The sequence below is a fragment of the Emys orbicularis genome, chromosome 1 (genome assembly GCF_028017835.1).
Source record: "Emys orbicularis isolate rEmyOrb1 chromosome 1, rEmyOrb1.hap1, whole genome shotgun sequence".
In the NCBI taxonomy this organism is placed as follows: domain Eukaryota; kingdom Metazoa; phylum Chordata; order Testudines; family Emydidae; genus Emys; species Emys orbicularis.
The window spans coordinates 148,376,215-148,389,034 of NC_088683.1; the positions used below are offsets into that span (position 1 = coordinate 148,376,215).

Below are 12,820 nucleotides of genomic sequence, written 5' to 3' on the forward strand. Positions count from 1 at the left end.
CAGGGGCTGGTTTAGTTTGTACTTGGTTAGGAATCCTACCAGGAAAACCAGACTACTGCAGTGGGGATATCACTTCCCACTAAATCAATACCAACTCCAACTGCCTAGTATTGCCTGAAGGTGGTCAGTCCTTCAGAGTTTCAAATGCCATTTGGCTAGGGCTCCTGACAGGGTGGTAGGACAACAAAAGAAAGGGAAGGGAGCATGAATTCAGGAACATCAAATCCTGGACCAAGTCTAAGACCAGCCAGAATAGTCTAGTTATGGATGTTGAGACAATGGGACAAATTTAATCCTAGAGTAAGTAGACATCTGAAATAAATGCAATTTCACTCACTAACATCAGGCCTGATTTTGCTCAAAGGGCACACTCCTAGAGGATTTTACCCATCCACTTTACCCATATATTGACCTTTGGAAAGACAAAAATTCTCCCCATCTTCCCACTATGGCTCCTTAATCTACATATGGGAATCACATATCTCCCCTTCTCTGAGGACAGGAACAAAGTGGTGACAAAGAGAGTGGGTAGAAACTCTGCTGCATCAAAACACAAAACTATTAGTCTTCACATTTAAGAACCCTCATCTACCATAATCTTTTACGCAGTAATGCTAACAATGCCATTCTTGATAGCCCATTTTAAAAACTTTTCAACAAGCACCGCTGTGCCTACTCCCATGCCATTGTAAATAGCTGTAGAGCCACCTCATTGTCCTTCTTTAAATTTCTCCTTAAAAATACTTCACTGCCATGATGCCTATTAAAAGCTTGACAATGATTAGGCAGCTCACTTGCTGCTATCACCTTTTTCATCATGGCCAATATCTCCCGGTTCCCTTGTGCTGATCCCATCTGTTAGCTGTATCCACCTGCTGCCTATAGCCTGGCACTTACGACTGTCAGCTCTTTGGGACAGGGAGATATTGTACAATGACTAGCACATGAGGCCATCGCCCCTAATGCAATATAAATCGTAATTAATTACACACAAACACCCTTGCTGTCTCATCTCTCATTAACATGTTCACAAACTCTTAAAAACTATGAGGTTAATTCTGACTCCTATCACCCTGAGGAACAGTCACACCACCAAGCGGAGTATCCTTAGCACCAGTAATGTTATATACACATACACAGTAACCATTGTTTAACATGCAGACTATGTGTGTCTCTCATCTGCTTCTAGTGGCTGGCTCACACAGAGGATAAAACCTCTTACACTTGATGGAGTTACTCCTTTAACTTTAAGTGGTAGAAGCCTGTGCTTTTGGTGCTTAAGGTTTGGTGCTAGCTCATCAGGGAGCATTTGAAATTTTGTTGTTTTCAGGCGTTTGGGACAAGCTTCCCAACAGGGAATGCACGTAACCTTGTAAGGATAAGGCCTTTTCCTGTAGCCATATTTAAGGCCTAAGGCCTTTCTCTGTAGCCATATTAGAAGAGCAGCAGCCATTAGCCAAGAAGCAGAAAGTCACATCCTCACATTCCTGTCCTAATAGTACCCACCATCACCAGATAAAGAAACAGATCTTAAGACGGTTCAAGAAAACTTTGTTTGATGGCATTCTGTCTGGCAAGAAATCACTTATCGACAAGCTGTGGTTGTGAAATCCCTACTTTATTGTTTTGTCTTTATGGTCCCCCATTTAGAATCATAGAATATCAGGGTTGGAAGGGACCTCAGGAGGTCATCTAGTCCAACCCCCTGCTCAAAGCAGGACCAATCCCCAGACAGATTTTTGCCCCAAATCGCCCCCTCAAGGATTGAACTCACAACCCTGGGTTTAGCAGGCCAATGCTCAAACCACTGAGCTATCCCTTCACTATTCTTTAGCTGTATGGTCTCTGTCTGTTGATTGTTTCTGCCTGTTACATAATTAATTTTGCTAGGTGTAAACTAATGAAGGTATAACGGGTTAAAGAATTGTTTTACAAGATTTTGGAATTGGTTGGAAAATTGTTTAGTAATATTTTAGTAAAATGATTGGTTAAGGTATTGGTTAAGCAGGACTCAAGTTTCACTATATAAACTGGGGTCCAAAAGGAAGTTCTTGGGAACCAACTCCAGGACACAGCCCCAAGATCAGAGCTGCCAGACCTCAACACCCTGCCAAACCACACTGTGAAGAAGCTGGAGTCCCCCAAATGACCTGATCCTGACTGGCCATCAAGAAGACTGGGAGTGGTGAGCATTGTATGCTTAGCGTATGCATTCATTTTTGTAGGGAATTGTTAATAAATAGAGGTTAAGTAGGATATTACTGTGTAAGGCTCTTTCACTGGTAAAAGACTCTGCAAACCCGCAGAGTGTAAGGTAATGCCCTGAGCCCACAGAAGGGTACGGGTGGGTGCCTAAATTAACAGGATCACGCCTAAGCCCTAAGAACGGGGTAAAGGTGGGTGCCCTAGAGCCTAAGGTAATGCCTGAGCCCCAGGAATGGGGTATGGATGGGTGCCTAAATTAAGAGGGTTATGCCTTGAGCCCTAGGAACTGAGTAAAGGTGGGTGCCCCTAAAGTGTGTGAGTAACAGAATTTTGTGTGGGTAACAACCTCTTGGTCAAATGTGCATCTCTCAGATATTACAGTAATGAGTGTGATGTAATTACAGATAGCTGCTGAACATTTAACCCTCAGTAGGTCGCAGCCATCCTCAAATCTCAGAACAGAAGTCCCAGGTCATGGGGAAACGCTTTAAAAGCATGACCTGCTGATGGTTCAGGGAACCCCATGTGCACTAGCAGGCTTCTTGTTGACCACTCCCTGCCCAGTCACAACTGGTGCATTCCCTCTTGCCTGTCATTCTTGGTTGCAGCTGTTTCACATTGTGACAGCTGATAATGTCCAGGCTGGTTAAGGATCCGATTGGATCCTTTTCCTTCAAGAATGGCAAGAAAGGGGACAGAAGGAGAGATTGATAGTAGAGCAAGAGGAGGAATAGGGCTAAGAATGAAAAGGAGAAAAGAAGAGTGAGAGGACTGGAAAGGAAGCCAGGAGTATGAACAACAGAGGGTCTGGTGCAGAAGAAAAGGAGGGTGGGAGAATGAGGTAGAAAACAGGGGGGAAAAAGGTTCATTTCACTTTATTTGAGCCAGATACTCCCTCCCCCACACCAACTGAGCAGTTACCCTGCTGGAAAGAAAAAAGCCCCCTGCCTAAACCACAGTGGGCAAGAGAAGACAGAAGGAGATGAAAGATAGAGAGGGGGATCTGTAACTGTTATACACAGAGGAAGCTGGGAGAGTTCTGACTAGGACAACCCCTTTAACTCCATATAATGAGAGTGGCTAAGAGAAGGAAATTTGTCAGTGATACATGTGGGGCTGAAGCAGTTCAGGATGACGCCTTTAGCACTCATAAGGAGAGACTAGGGCTGAGAGATGAGTATGGACAGTACGTGGCAACAAGTTTTACAATGTATAAAATCTAGAAAAAGACAGTCCACTGCCTCTCACTCACCTGATGAACAAACACATCTTCTTTTGTGTCATTTCTGTGGAAAAAGTGTGGAGAGAGAGAGAGAGAGATGTAATCATGGGGCATCTGATTATTTAGGCCTGCAGCTTTACTGGAGATAGTCCCTAGGGTTCAACTCACCAGTCCATGTACCTCTTTTAAGGAGGAACAGAACCTGGAAATACATCTCCTGGAGCCTCCATAGGGCACACCCCCCCTGGGATTCCACGTGCAGTACAAACCTACTCTGTCTCTCCATTCAGACCTGGCTGTGAATTCCCTCTGTATCATTTCCCCAACAGCAGGGGATTTTCCATCTTCCCCAGGGACCACCCTGTAATCTGTGGACAGACATCCAAGGTGTAGTCTGACATAGGCAGCCAGGCTATTATATTCTCTCCCTCTCCACGACCACAGGACCTGCAACTCAAGCTCCCAGCACATTATCCCACAGGTCAAGTGAGACTGTCAACAGGACTGTGCACAGCTGTTAACATAGCTCCCCTTACACTGAAACCCAAAACAGCCCAGGAGAGGAGGGACTAGGAATACTCACTGGGAGGGGGAGAGCTACGTATGAAATCAAGGAGCAAAACTTACTAGGTTGTCTAGACAATCCTCCACCCAGTATAGGATTCTGCATGTGATACAGGCTGATACATATCTGAGAGAACTCACATCCAGTGCGCGCACACAGATGCAGAAGCTAGGAACTCTTAAATACTCCAAAAGAATTTCAGTCCCACGCTACTGTTTACAGTGGCTTGTGAAAAGGTGCTAAGTTGACAGTCAAGAAATCTGAGGGACTCTTCCCCCCCGCCCTTCTCCCAAATATGCTCCTCCTGATTTAGGAAGATAGAATTGTATAAGAATATAAACCTTTTTATTTCCAGGCATAGAAGTCAAGCACTAACAGGGGTTAGAAACTTCCCCTGTAAGCTGGTTGTTCCATAATTGGCTACTATATGGTTTCTTGCACCCTCTCTGAAGCATGTGGCATTGGCTACTGTCAGAGTCAGGATACTGAACTAGAAGCACTATTGGGTGTAATCTCTATGTTCCCAGGAAGCAAGGGAAATCTCTATGGCCTATTCAACTGTTTGGCTTCCTTACTGGGACTGATAACGGGTGGATCAGAGAAAGTAGGGGAAGACAATAAGTGTGCAAATTTTGATAATGGTTTTATTGTGCGGAGCCTTCTCCCACTGGACTGACAGCCAGAAAATGCATTTCACTGAGAGAACATAATTGGAAAGAATCACTACCTCAGAGGGGCTGAAGTAAAACCAATGACCTAGAGATGGAAGGCTTGATGTTATTTTCCTTAACTCCAAGCCATTCATTACCCTCCTCATCTTGCACGACCTTGGAAACTGTGTTATAGAAGGGGATATGGAGCTCTCTCAACATTAATCGAATCCCCTCTCCCCATCCCCAATATAAGTGCCCTATATGAGGGGCAGCCAGCCTCAATAAGCTGTGGTTGCACTGAAAGGTTCCATATCCCCGTTCTCTAATTCATCACAGACATGGAGTCCGCCACAATACAGTGCTGTATTGGAAATGGTTTCTATGATGTAAAATACTTTATCTTCCGTCTCTGATCTCCTTGAGTTATCGAACTCCCTAAACTGAGGCTTGTCTGGATTCTTTTGCTATATCCATTTTCTGACAGAGGATTTTTTAAAAAAGTTTGAAAACTATTTAAAAAAATAAAAAAATATTAATAATCAAGTTTCTGTAGCTTGTCAACTGTAAGTTTATCACAGTGTTTTCATGAGCAAGACACGTACCACTAGCTTTTAGCTCTCCCATTTTTTGCTTTAAGTCACTTAGAAACAGTTTAGTAACCCACATGAGTGGATGATAAGATGCCCTTGAGGGTGGACATAGAGTACAAGATGCAGATTCTTAAAATTCAGTGTGGGAGTGTAGAGCTAGAATTTTGGTTTGACCTATTAGAGAGAGAGAGGGACCACTTCCAAAATTCAGATGTGGATCTGGACTTGAGCTTTGGAATACCCCGTAACTTCTGCATGTTCAAGTCTGTGCCCAGCTAGAACTATAAAACATAGAACTGTGGATTTTTAGTGGAGACTGTAATTGGGATGAGTGAACGTGTTTGGACAGAAAGTAAGAACACCTTTACCAAAACTTTCTCCAAAGCTCAAATCTGTTCCCCTCCCCACCACAACACAGACACACCCACGTTTGGAAAGGTTCAATAACTTCCGCCCACATCCACCTATCATCGGATTTTAACTCAGAACCTTAATGGTTATCAGGCTGTCAGAGCTAAAATGCGGCATCACAGGCCAACCTTGTGGTATTTTGAACCCAACCAGAAACAGGAAATACCAGAAATCTCAGAAAACCCCTCTTCCTGTGAGATTTCTAGCCTGATTTTGAAGGCTCAAGACTTAATAGATCCATTAAGCATGTGAACTGCGGTGCTGCACAAATTTATCAATAATAACAAACATACCTGTTGATAAAGCCATATCCGTTTCTGACGTTGAACCACTTGACAGTGCCAAGAACTTTAGTGGCTGAAAATTAAAAGTAAATTAATATCAGTCACCCTCTAGTAACACACATCTAGTAACTTCCTACATCAAACACAACAGGTGTGTGTTCCCCTTCCTCTACACCTGCAAATACTGTACGGAGTTATTTAGGACAGGCCAATATGTAACATAACCTTATTATAGTCAAAGAAATGCTCCCTTATAATACTTTGCACTTACATAGCACTTTTTTAGTTTATCAGTTTATTTTACCCAGGTGGGGACAAATGAATAGTCCCGTTTCACAGATGTGGAATGGAGACTGAGGATAAGCAATTTACCTGAAGCAGTGGTCCACAATGTGTTACCTGGACCGCATGGTCCAGGTGGCAGGGCAGTGACAGCTTGGAGCCCGACCCTAGACCCCTGCCACACGACTGCCCCGGACCAGGGGTGGACGGCTGCCCGAGCCCCCAGAACTTGCAGGGGCAGCTTGGACCCCTCCGCTCCATGCAGCGGGGAACCTGGCAGTACCTTTAGCATGCAGCTGAGCTGGGCTGCAGCTGTGTGCTAATTGGGCCGCATGCAGCCCGTGGGCTGAGAACCGCTGACCTGAAGTCACACAGCAAGTCAGTGGCAGAGCCAAGAATGGAACCCACATTTTCTGATTTCCATCCCAATTCTCTTACCACTGGATCACATCTGTCACTTCTAGGCTATCTTTCCCACTTCTACAATCCAGCTGCTGCCTACTGATCCCCATGTGCGATCCCTAGCTTGAACATGGGCTGTGGCAAGATGCAGGACATACAAGCAGAGAATCCAGCTGCCAGACTGGGGCACCACTTAGTTGTGTTTAACTCTAGTATCCAGCTATCAAAAAGCAGACATGGCAGGAGTGCCTGCTCAGGACATCTAGAAGTAGACAGAAAAATACCACAGAGAACCTCATGCTGCATCATCTGGAGTGTGGGTGACAGGTCTTGTCTGGCATCAGTGGAGCAGGGGGGGCTTTTAATACTTTCCCTAAGGAGATTATACCACCGGCTGATAGTTCTTACTGTTAGGAAAATATTTTCTGATATCCGGCTGGAAACGCTCACCCTTTGCTCTTTTTCACCCCTTTATCCCTAGTTATAGAGCCTCTTGGTTTTCCCTAAACAGCTTTTTTCTTATACTAACTCTCACATTCTATGGATACAGATATAATCGGATATCCTGCGCCAATTCTTCCTTTCTTTCTAGAAAATCAAAAGAAAGACTACATCAGTGAAACAGGGAACCTCTAAACAGATGGCCTGAGTTTCATCTATTGGTCTCTGATGTTTTCCTCCTTCTCTCTGTTTTTTCCATGATAACTGAATCCAACAGTTACTGAGAACTCAGCATGATCTTGAGCCCTAAAATTCCACAGCTCTTGATTTGAAACGTTCTGCTAACAGTCCCCAACCACCCTCCTTCACATGGACCCTATTATATTAACTTGGAGGAACAAGTTTCACCCGGTCCTATAGCATGGGTTGTTCCCCTAACCAAATAAGTTTGCCAGATATAATATGCAGACAAACATGCATGTTAAAATAGTAACAGACTTTCTTGAATTTTAGAATTTTTAAAAGATAAAATTCACTTTAAAATTTCATTTATAACTTATTTGTACTGAATATACCTGCTTCAAAGAACAAGGAAAAGAAAGGGAGCTGGACAGAGAATTGGCCAAAACCCTTAACTAGAATGATAGGAACACAGATATTACCATACTCGATCAGAGCAGGGGTCCATCAATATCCAGGCCTCCACCCCACCCCATCCTGTGGCCAAAGCCAGTACTTCATGCTTCAGAGGAAGGCGCAAGAAACCCCAAAAAGGGTAATTATTAAGGCCCTACGTGAATTGTGGGATGACTGTCAAAATACTGCAGCTGAGTAGTGGACAAGCCATGCAAAATTAGAAATAATTAATTAATTATTAAAAATTATTTATTAAGTCCATTATTATTTTTTGGCAATTTTCCACTGTCAGCCGCCCAGGGCTGAAAGCGGGGACTCCTGCTGTCAAAATTGCCCAGGGCTGAAAGCAGGGACTCCTGCTGTCAAAAATGCAATGGAAGCCTAATATTGTGGAATCCGCATTTTCCACAATATCCCAAGTTAAGGGGGGGCCTTAGCAATTATGGAATAAGCTGCCACCAGGGAACACCTCTACCTAACCCTAGACAGTTAAGCATGATGGTCTAGACTACTTACATTGACAACTTCCACAGTTACATTAGACAGATTTTAAAAAAGTGTATCTCATCCCCACCATGGAGATATCATTTCTAGGGATGAGAGTTCAGTACCCTGGCCTTTCCAGTTAGTCTGCCAAAACGGGGATCAATAAATGACAATCATGGAGGTGATTTTTGTGGTATGCACACGTGTCCCACTAGGAACTGAATTAAGCCAACCCTCTCATTTTAACAGGTCCATGGAAAGCTCTCAGACTGAAACCAATAATTTCCCAGGAAACTTCAGACACAAGTTTCATTTTTTTCTTAATGAAGAGTCAACAAAAATTGGTGGGTAATTAATTTTTCTATTTATCCATCAAATTCAGGGGGTCTCACCATGTGTTACAATATGCTTTCAGTGGCACTTAGCATACATATTTGCAAAGCCATTAACATGGAAGTTTGAGATTAGCATTTTCAACCAATGCAGTCAAAGCACTATCCTTACATCCCCTGCGTCAAAACAAACAAACAAACAAAAAACCACGAACACAACCTAGCAATAAGGCTGGTTTGCAGACAACAGCAAAGTTTTGACATCAGACCAAACTTAAGATTTTATCATTCTTTTGCAAAACTCCTTCCACCCTCATTCCCAAGGACATCTTTTTTAATCTGCTCCTGTATGTCAGTAACCATAGGACTTTGAAAGCTTCTCTTGGAAAGCCTATTCAAGTGTCTCAGTCCTTATGAGCGCAAAAATAACAGGAGTACTTGTGGCACCTTAGAGACTAACAAATTTGTTAGTCTCTAAGGTGCCACAAGTACTCCTGTTATTTTTGCGGATACAGACTAACACGGCTGCTACTCTGAAACCTGTCATTATGAGCGCAAAGGCCTTTTCCCTACTAGTTAGTCTCATAGCCCCAGTTTTATTGCGTTAATCGTTTCACAACATAGGTGCAGGAACCAGGGACGAGGGGAGTGCTGCAGCACCCCTATGTTTTACCCGGGATCCCGGCGACTGGCCGTCGCGTAATACATGTGGGTGCTGCAGCACCCCCCGCACTCCTAGTTCCCGCACCTATGATGTCAGTTCCATAGCAATGGTTCCAACTCCTAACAATGTAGAACCTAGTTCCACATACACTATGAAATAGTATTGCTGCGACTTTTTTTATGTGCACATTAGGCATTTAAACATTAACTGAATACGTTACCGGTAAGACTGATGCTTATCAGTTAACCGGTTAACATTTTACATCCCTAGTGCAAACATAGCACACAACAGTGTAGTTCCTAAAATACATTAGGACTTTTTAAGCCATCCTACAAGCTACTCTATGCAGTAGAAATTGAAACAGATAGCAGCAGTACTCCAAAATTCATAACTGCTGATATACCCCTGAGGTATCCCAGGTGTGCCTGAACCAAGAAATCCAGTTCAGAACCCAAACTTGCACAAGTTTGGGGTTTGGATCTAGGAGTGCTTGTTTCGATGCATCTTTGCCCATGAGAGTATATTGCAAAAGAACCTTAATCCAATACTGCCAGAGGAACTGTACTCCAGAATGCTGATAAATTATGCCACAATTAGTGCGAGTATGGCTAAAATACCCTTAGAACACTGCTGACATACCTCCACGCTGTATTGCTGATCTACCCAAAATGGATCCAATGTAGTACTACTAAAGGAAACACAGAATACTGCACAACAAAGTCTAGGAAGCTGATGACCAATATCAGTATCTGACCCCCCGACTGACCTGGCTTTAATTCCACCTGCTCCTCATTTCTGTCTCCCGCTGCTACCACCACATTTAATATCCTCAAAAAGCTCTCCTGCCAGGCCAAGCGCCTGCACTTTTCCCAGTGCTGGCCCCCCTACACTAGGATGCTAGGGAATCTCCATCCTTCGCCTGGGACATTCATAAGTCCTTAAGGAATTCATTGACAAACGACAGACTGTGTCCAAGTGTGTCCGATCATGGTGAGTCAAGTGAAACACAGGCACGCATCCTCACAGGGGCACTTCTGATGCCCGCTGTGACTGACAGGCCACTATCTTCCCGAAAGGAATGAGGGCAACAGAAGCTACTTGTGAGAGGAAGCAGCAGTTCTCCCAACACCAGGATCTTGTCCTCCCACCGTGAAACCTCCTTTACACCCGTCTGTCTCCATGAGCAAACGGATGTTGAATATCAACTATAAACAGCAAGGTGTTGAGGTATTATCTTTTATTGGACCAATGTCTGCTGGTGAAAGACACAAGCTTTCAAACTACACAGCGCTCTTCTTCAGGTCCAGGTAGCTCAAAAACTTGTCTCACTCACCAGAAGTTGGTTCAATAAAAAAATATTACCTCACCCACCTTGCCTCTGTAATACCCTGAGACCAACATGCTGCAACAATAGGGCAAATAATTGTGTGTCCCCCATCTCGGACACAGGTCGAACCGCCCCCGTGGCCTTTACTCCAGTCCTTGCTGACAGCCGGAGGCTCCCCACGGAGCGCTGCGGGCGGAGGAGCCGGCCGCGGGAAGGGCACTGCACTTCCTACAGCTTTGCGGAGAGTTGGCCCCTGGGCCCGGCGCGCGCTGCGCAGCTCAGTGGCCGACGCGCCCTGTTTACACGGAGACTTTCTACGACGTTCTCGTGAGCGTCGCCGCCCCCGCTCCCGCCCCCGCCCGGGAAGCGCGGCCGCGCAGCAGCGAGGAAGGGGCCTGGCTGGCCGCGCAACGGGGCAGGTCCGGGCCGCGAGTCCCAGGGCGGAGCGGACCAGTCAGCTCAGCGAACCCCGGCAGCCGGGGCGCAGGACGCGCGCTCCCGCCCCGGACACAACAGCAGCCGCGGGGGCCACATGCAGGATCCCCGGCCCGCTCCACGTGCGCAGGGCGGCCCGGCCCAGCTCCCAGCCGCGGGTCTCGCCCCGGATCGCCCGGCCGGGCAGGGACCCCCGCGCCCACCCTAGGGGAGCGCTCGGCCGAGGCGGGGCCGGCTCGCTCTGTGGCTGTCACCGGCCCCCGCCCGCCGCACGTGGGAGCTGCCCGGCTCCCCAGGTTCCCGTGCGCGCGCCCCCCAAGCGCGCCCCCCGGCCGGGCCTCACCCAGAACTTTCTTCTCCGTGTCCGCGGCGGGGGCCGCGCTGCTGCTGTCACTGGCGGGGGCGGCGGGGGCCGCGTCTCCGCTGGCGCTGCCCGCCGGGGCGCTGGGGCTAGCGGGGCTCTTGGGCTTGGCGTCCTGGGCCGGGGAGGCCGGCGCGGCGGCGGGGGGGCCGGTGGGGGATGGGGGGGCCGCCGCCGTGGGGCTGGTCTGCGCCGCCTCGCTCATTGCGTCTCTCCGGGGCGGTCGGTGGTGGCCGCGTGCTGGCGCGCGGCGCGTCGGGTGGGTCGATGTCTCGCGCTGGGTCGCTCGGGCTCCGCGCTGGGTCTTACTGCCCCCAAAATGGCCCCGCCGAAGTTTTTAATACAGTCAGCTAGGGCCAGCCCCGAGCCTGGGGCGGCCTCATTAGCATTTAAAGGGGCCGCGCCGCCAGCGCGACCTGGCCCCGCCTCCCGTGGGGCTGCTCCGCACGGGGCAGGGAAAGTTGCAGAGAGAGTGAGCGCGCGAGCGCGTGCGCGTCCCCATTTTATTATTATCAGGGTTTTGGGTGCTGAAGTGACACAGCCCGAGGGCCCATGAGAACAAGACATATTGACACACCCCGGGCCCAGTTCTGCACTCGTGTACCGCCCCCCCCCCCCCACACACACACACACACTCCCATGCAATCCGCTGTGGGTAAAGGGGCCCTGGGGTCCTGCCTTACTCATACCACATGGGCAACTTGGGCCTAGTTTTACACTAGTGTAAATCCACTGATTTCAGTGGATTCTCTCCTGATTTGCACCAGCGGGAGACCAGATCCAGGCCCATTTATTTCTGCCAAAGGAATCCGATAAAACATAAAAACATCTGTGACTTAAATTAACTTTCACTATCTTAAAACAACAACGAGTTGAAATCTAATCAATATTAAAAAAAAAGGGGGGGGGACTTTGATGTCCTACCTATGCCCCTGGGTCGTGTTGCCAAGTTTTGTGGTGTTTACAACTGCATTTTCCAATGTTTTTAAAAAATGTTTTTTCTTTCCTCTTGCTTCACAAACAGGGGAAACTGACTGATTACACAGGGAAAAGAGTGAAACTGTGCCCAAAAACCAAGCTTTTAAAATATCTGTTAGTGTTTAAGGTGCCACCAGACTCCTTGTTGTTGTTTTTTAAATATAGGTGCATAAAGTTAGACTTCTGTGTTCATATTTATGCACATAACTATGGCCTGATTTTCAAAAATACTGTCAACCCAGCTGCTCCCTATGAGGACAATAGGAGCTGCCTGAGCCCCAGTTCTTCAGAAAATCAACTTCTATTCTCTCCTTTAACCTTGTCTCACAGGCTCCTGGTGGCATGGACTGAAATCACGTAATAAGAATAAATAATAATTTAGATTAAGTTATTCAGGGAAAGCACTGTGTGTTTGTATAGCACCTAGGGCAATGTTGATAGGGTTTCTCCTCATGCTACTGTAATAATAATAATACATAGGTCTTTTTCTCCTCTGTGTTCTGCCTACTTTTCCTTCTCTCCTTCCCCTCCCCCTTGCTGCTCCTG

At 46.7% G+C, this 12,820-nt stretch overlaps 1 protein-coding gene across 3 annotated transcripts in view; it reads right to left on the minus strand.

Annotated features, from left to right (window-relative positions):
* Positions 1-11,606, minus strand: part of YBX3 (Y-box binding protein 3) — a 35,864-nt gene extending 24,258 nt beyond the window's left edge. For 2 of the 3 annotated variants that reach the window (XM_065400277.1, XM_065400275.1), the window contains exons 1-3: positions 11,279-11,606; positions 5,940-6,003; positions 3,458-3,491 (exon numbers count right to left, since the gene is read on the minus strand). In XM_065400277.1, coding sequence (XP_065256349.1) covers positions 3,458-3,491; positions 5,940-6,003; positions 11,279-11,501 — 321 coding nt within the window. In that variant the 5' untranslated portion in view covers positions 11,502-11,606. Of the gene's footprint in view, positions 1-3,457; positions 3,492-5,939; positions 6,004-10,544; positions 10,627-11,278 lie in introns of those variants that run through there. The other variant, XM_065400276.1, reaches the window with a different exon arrangement.
* Positions 11,607-12,820: the final 1,214 nt, after the last annotated feature.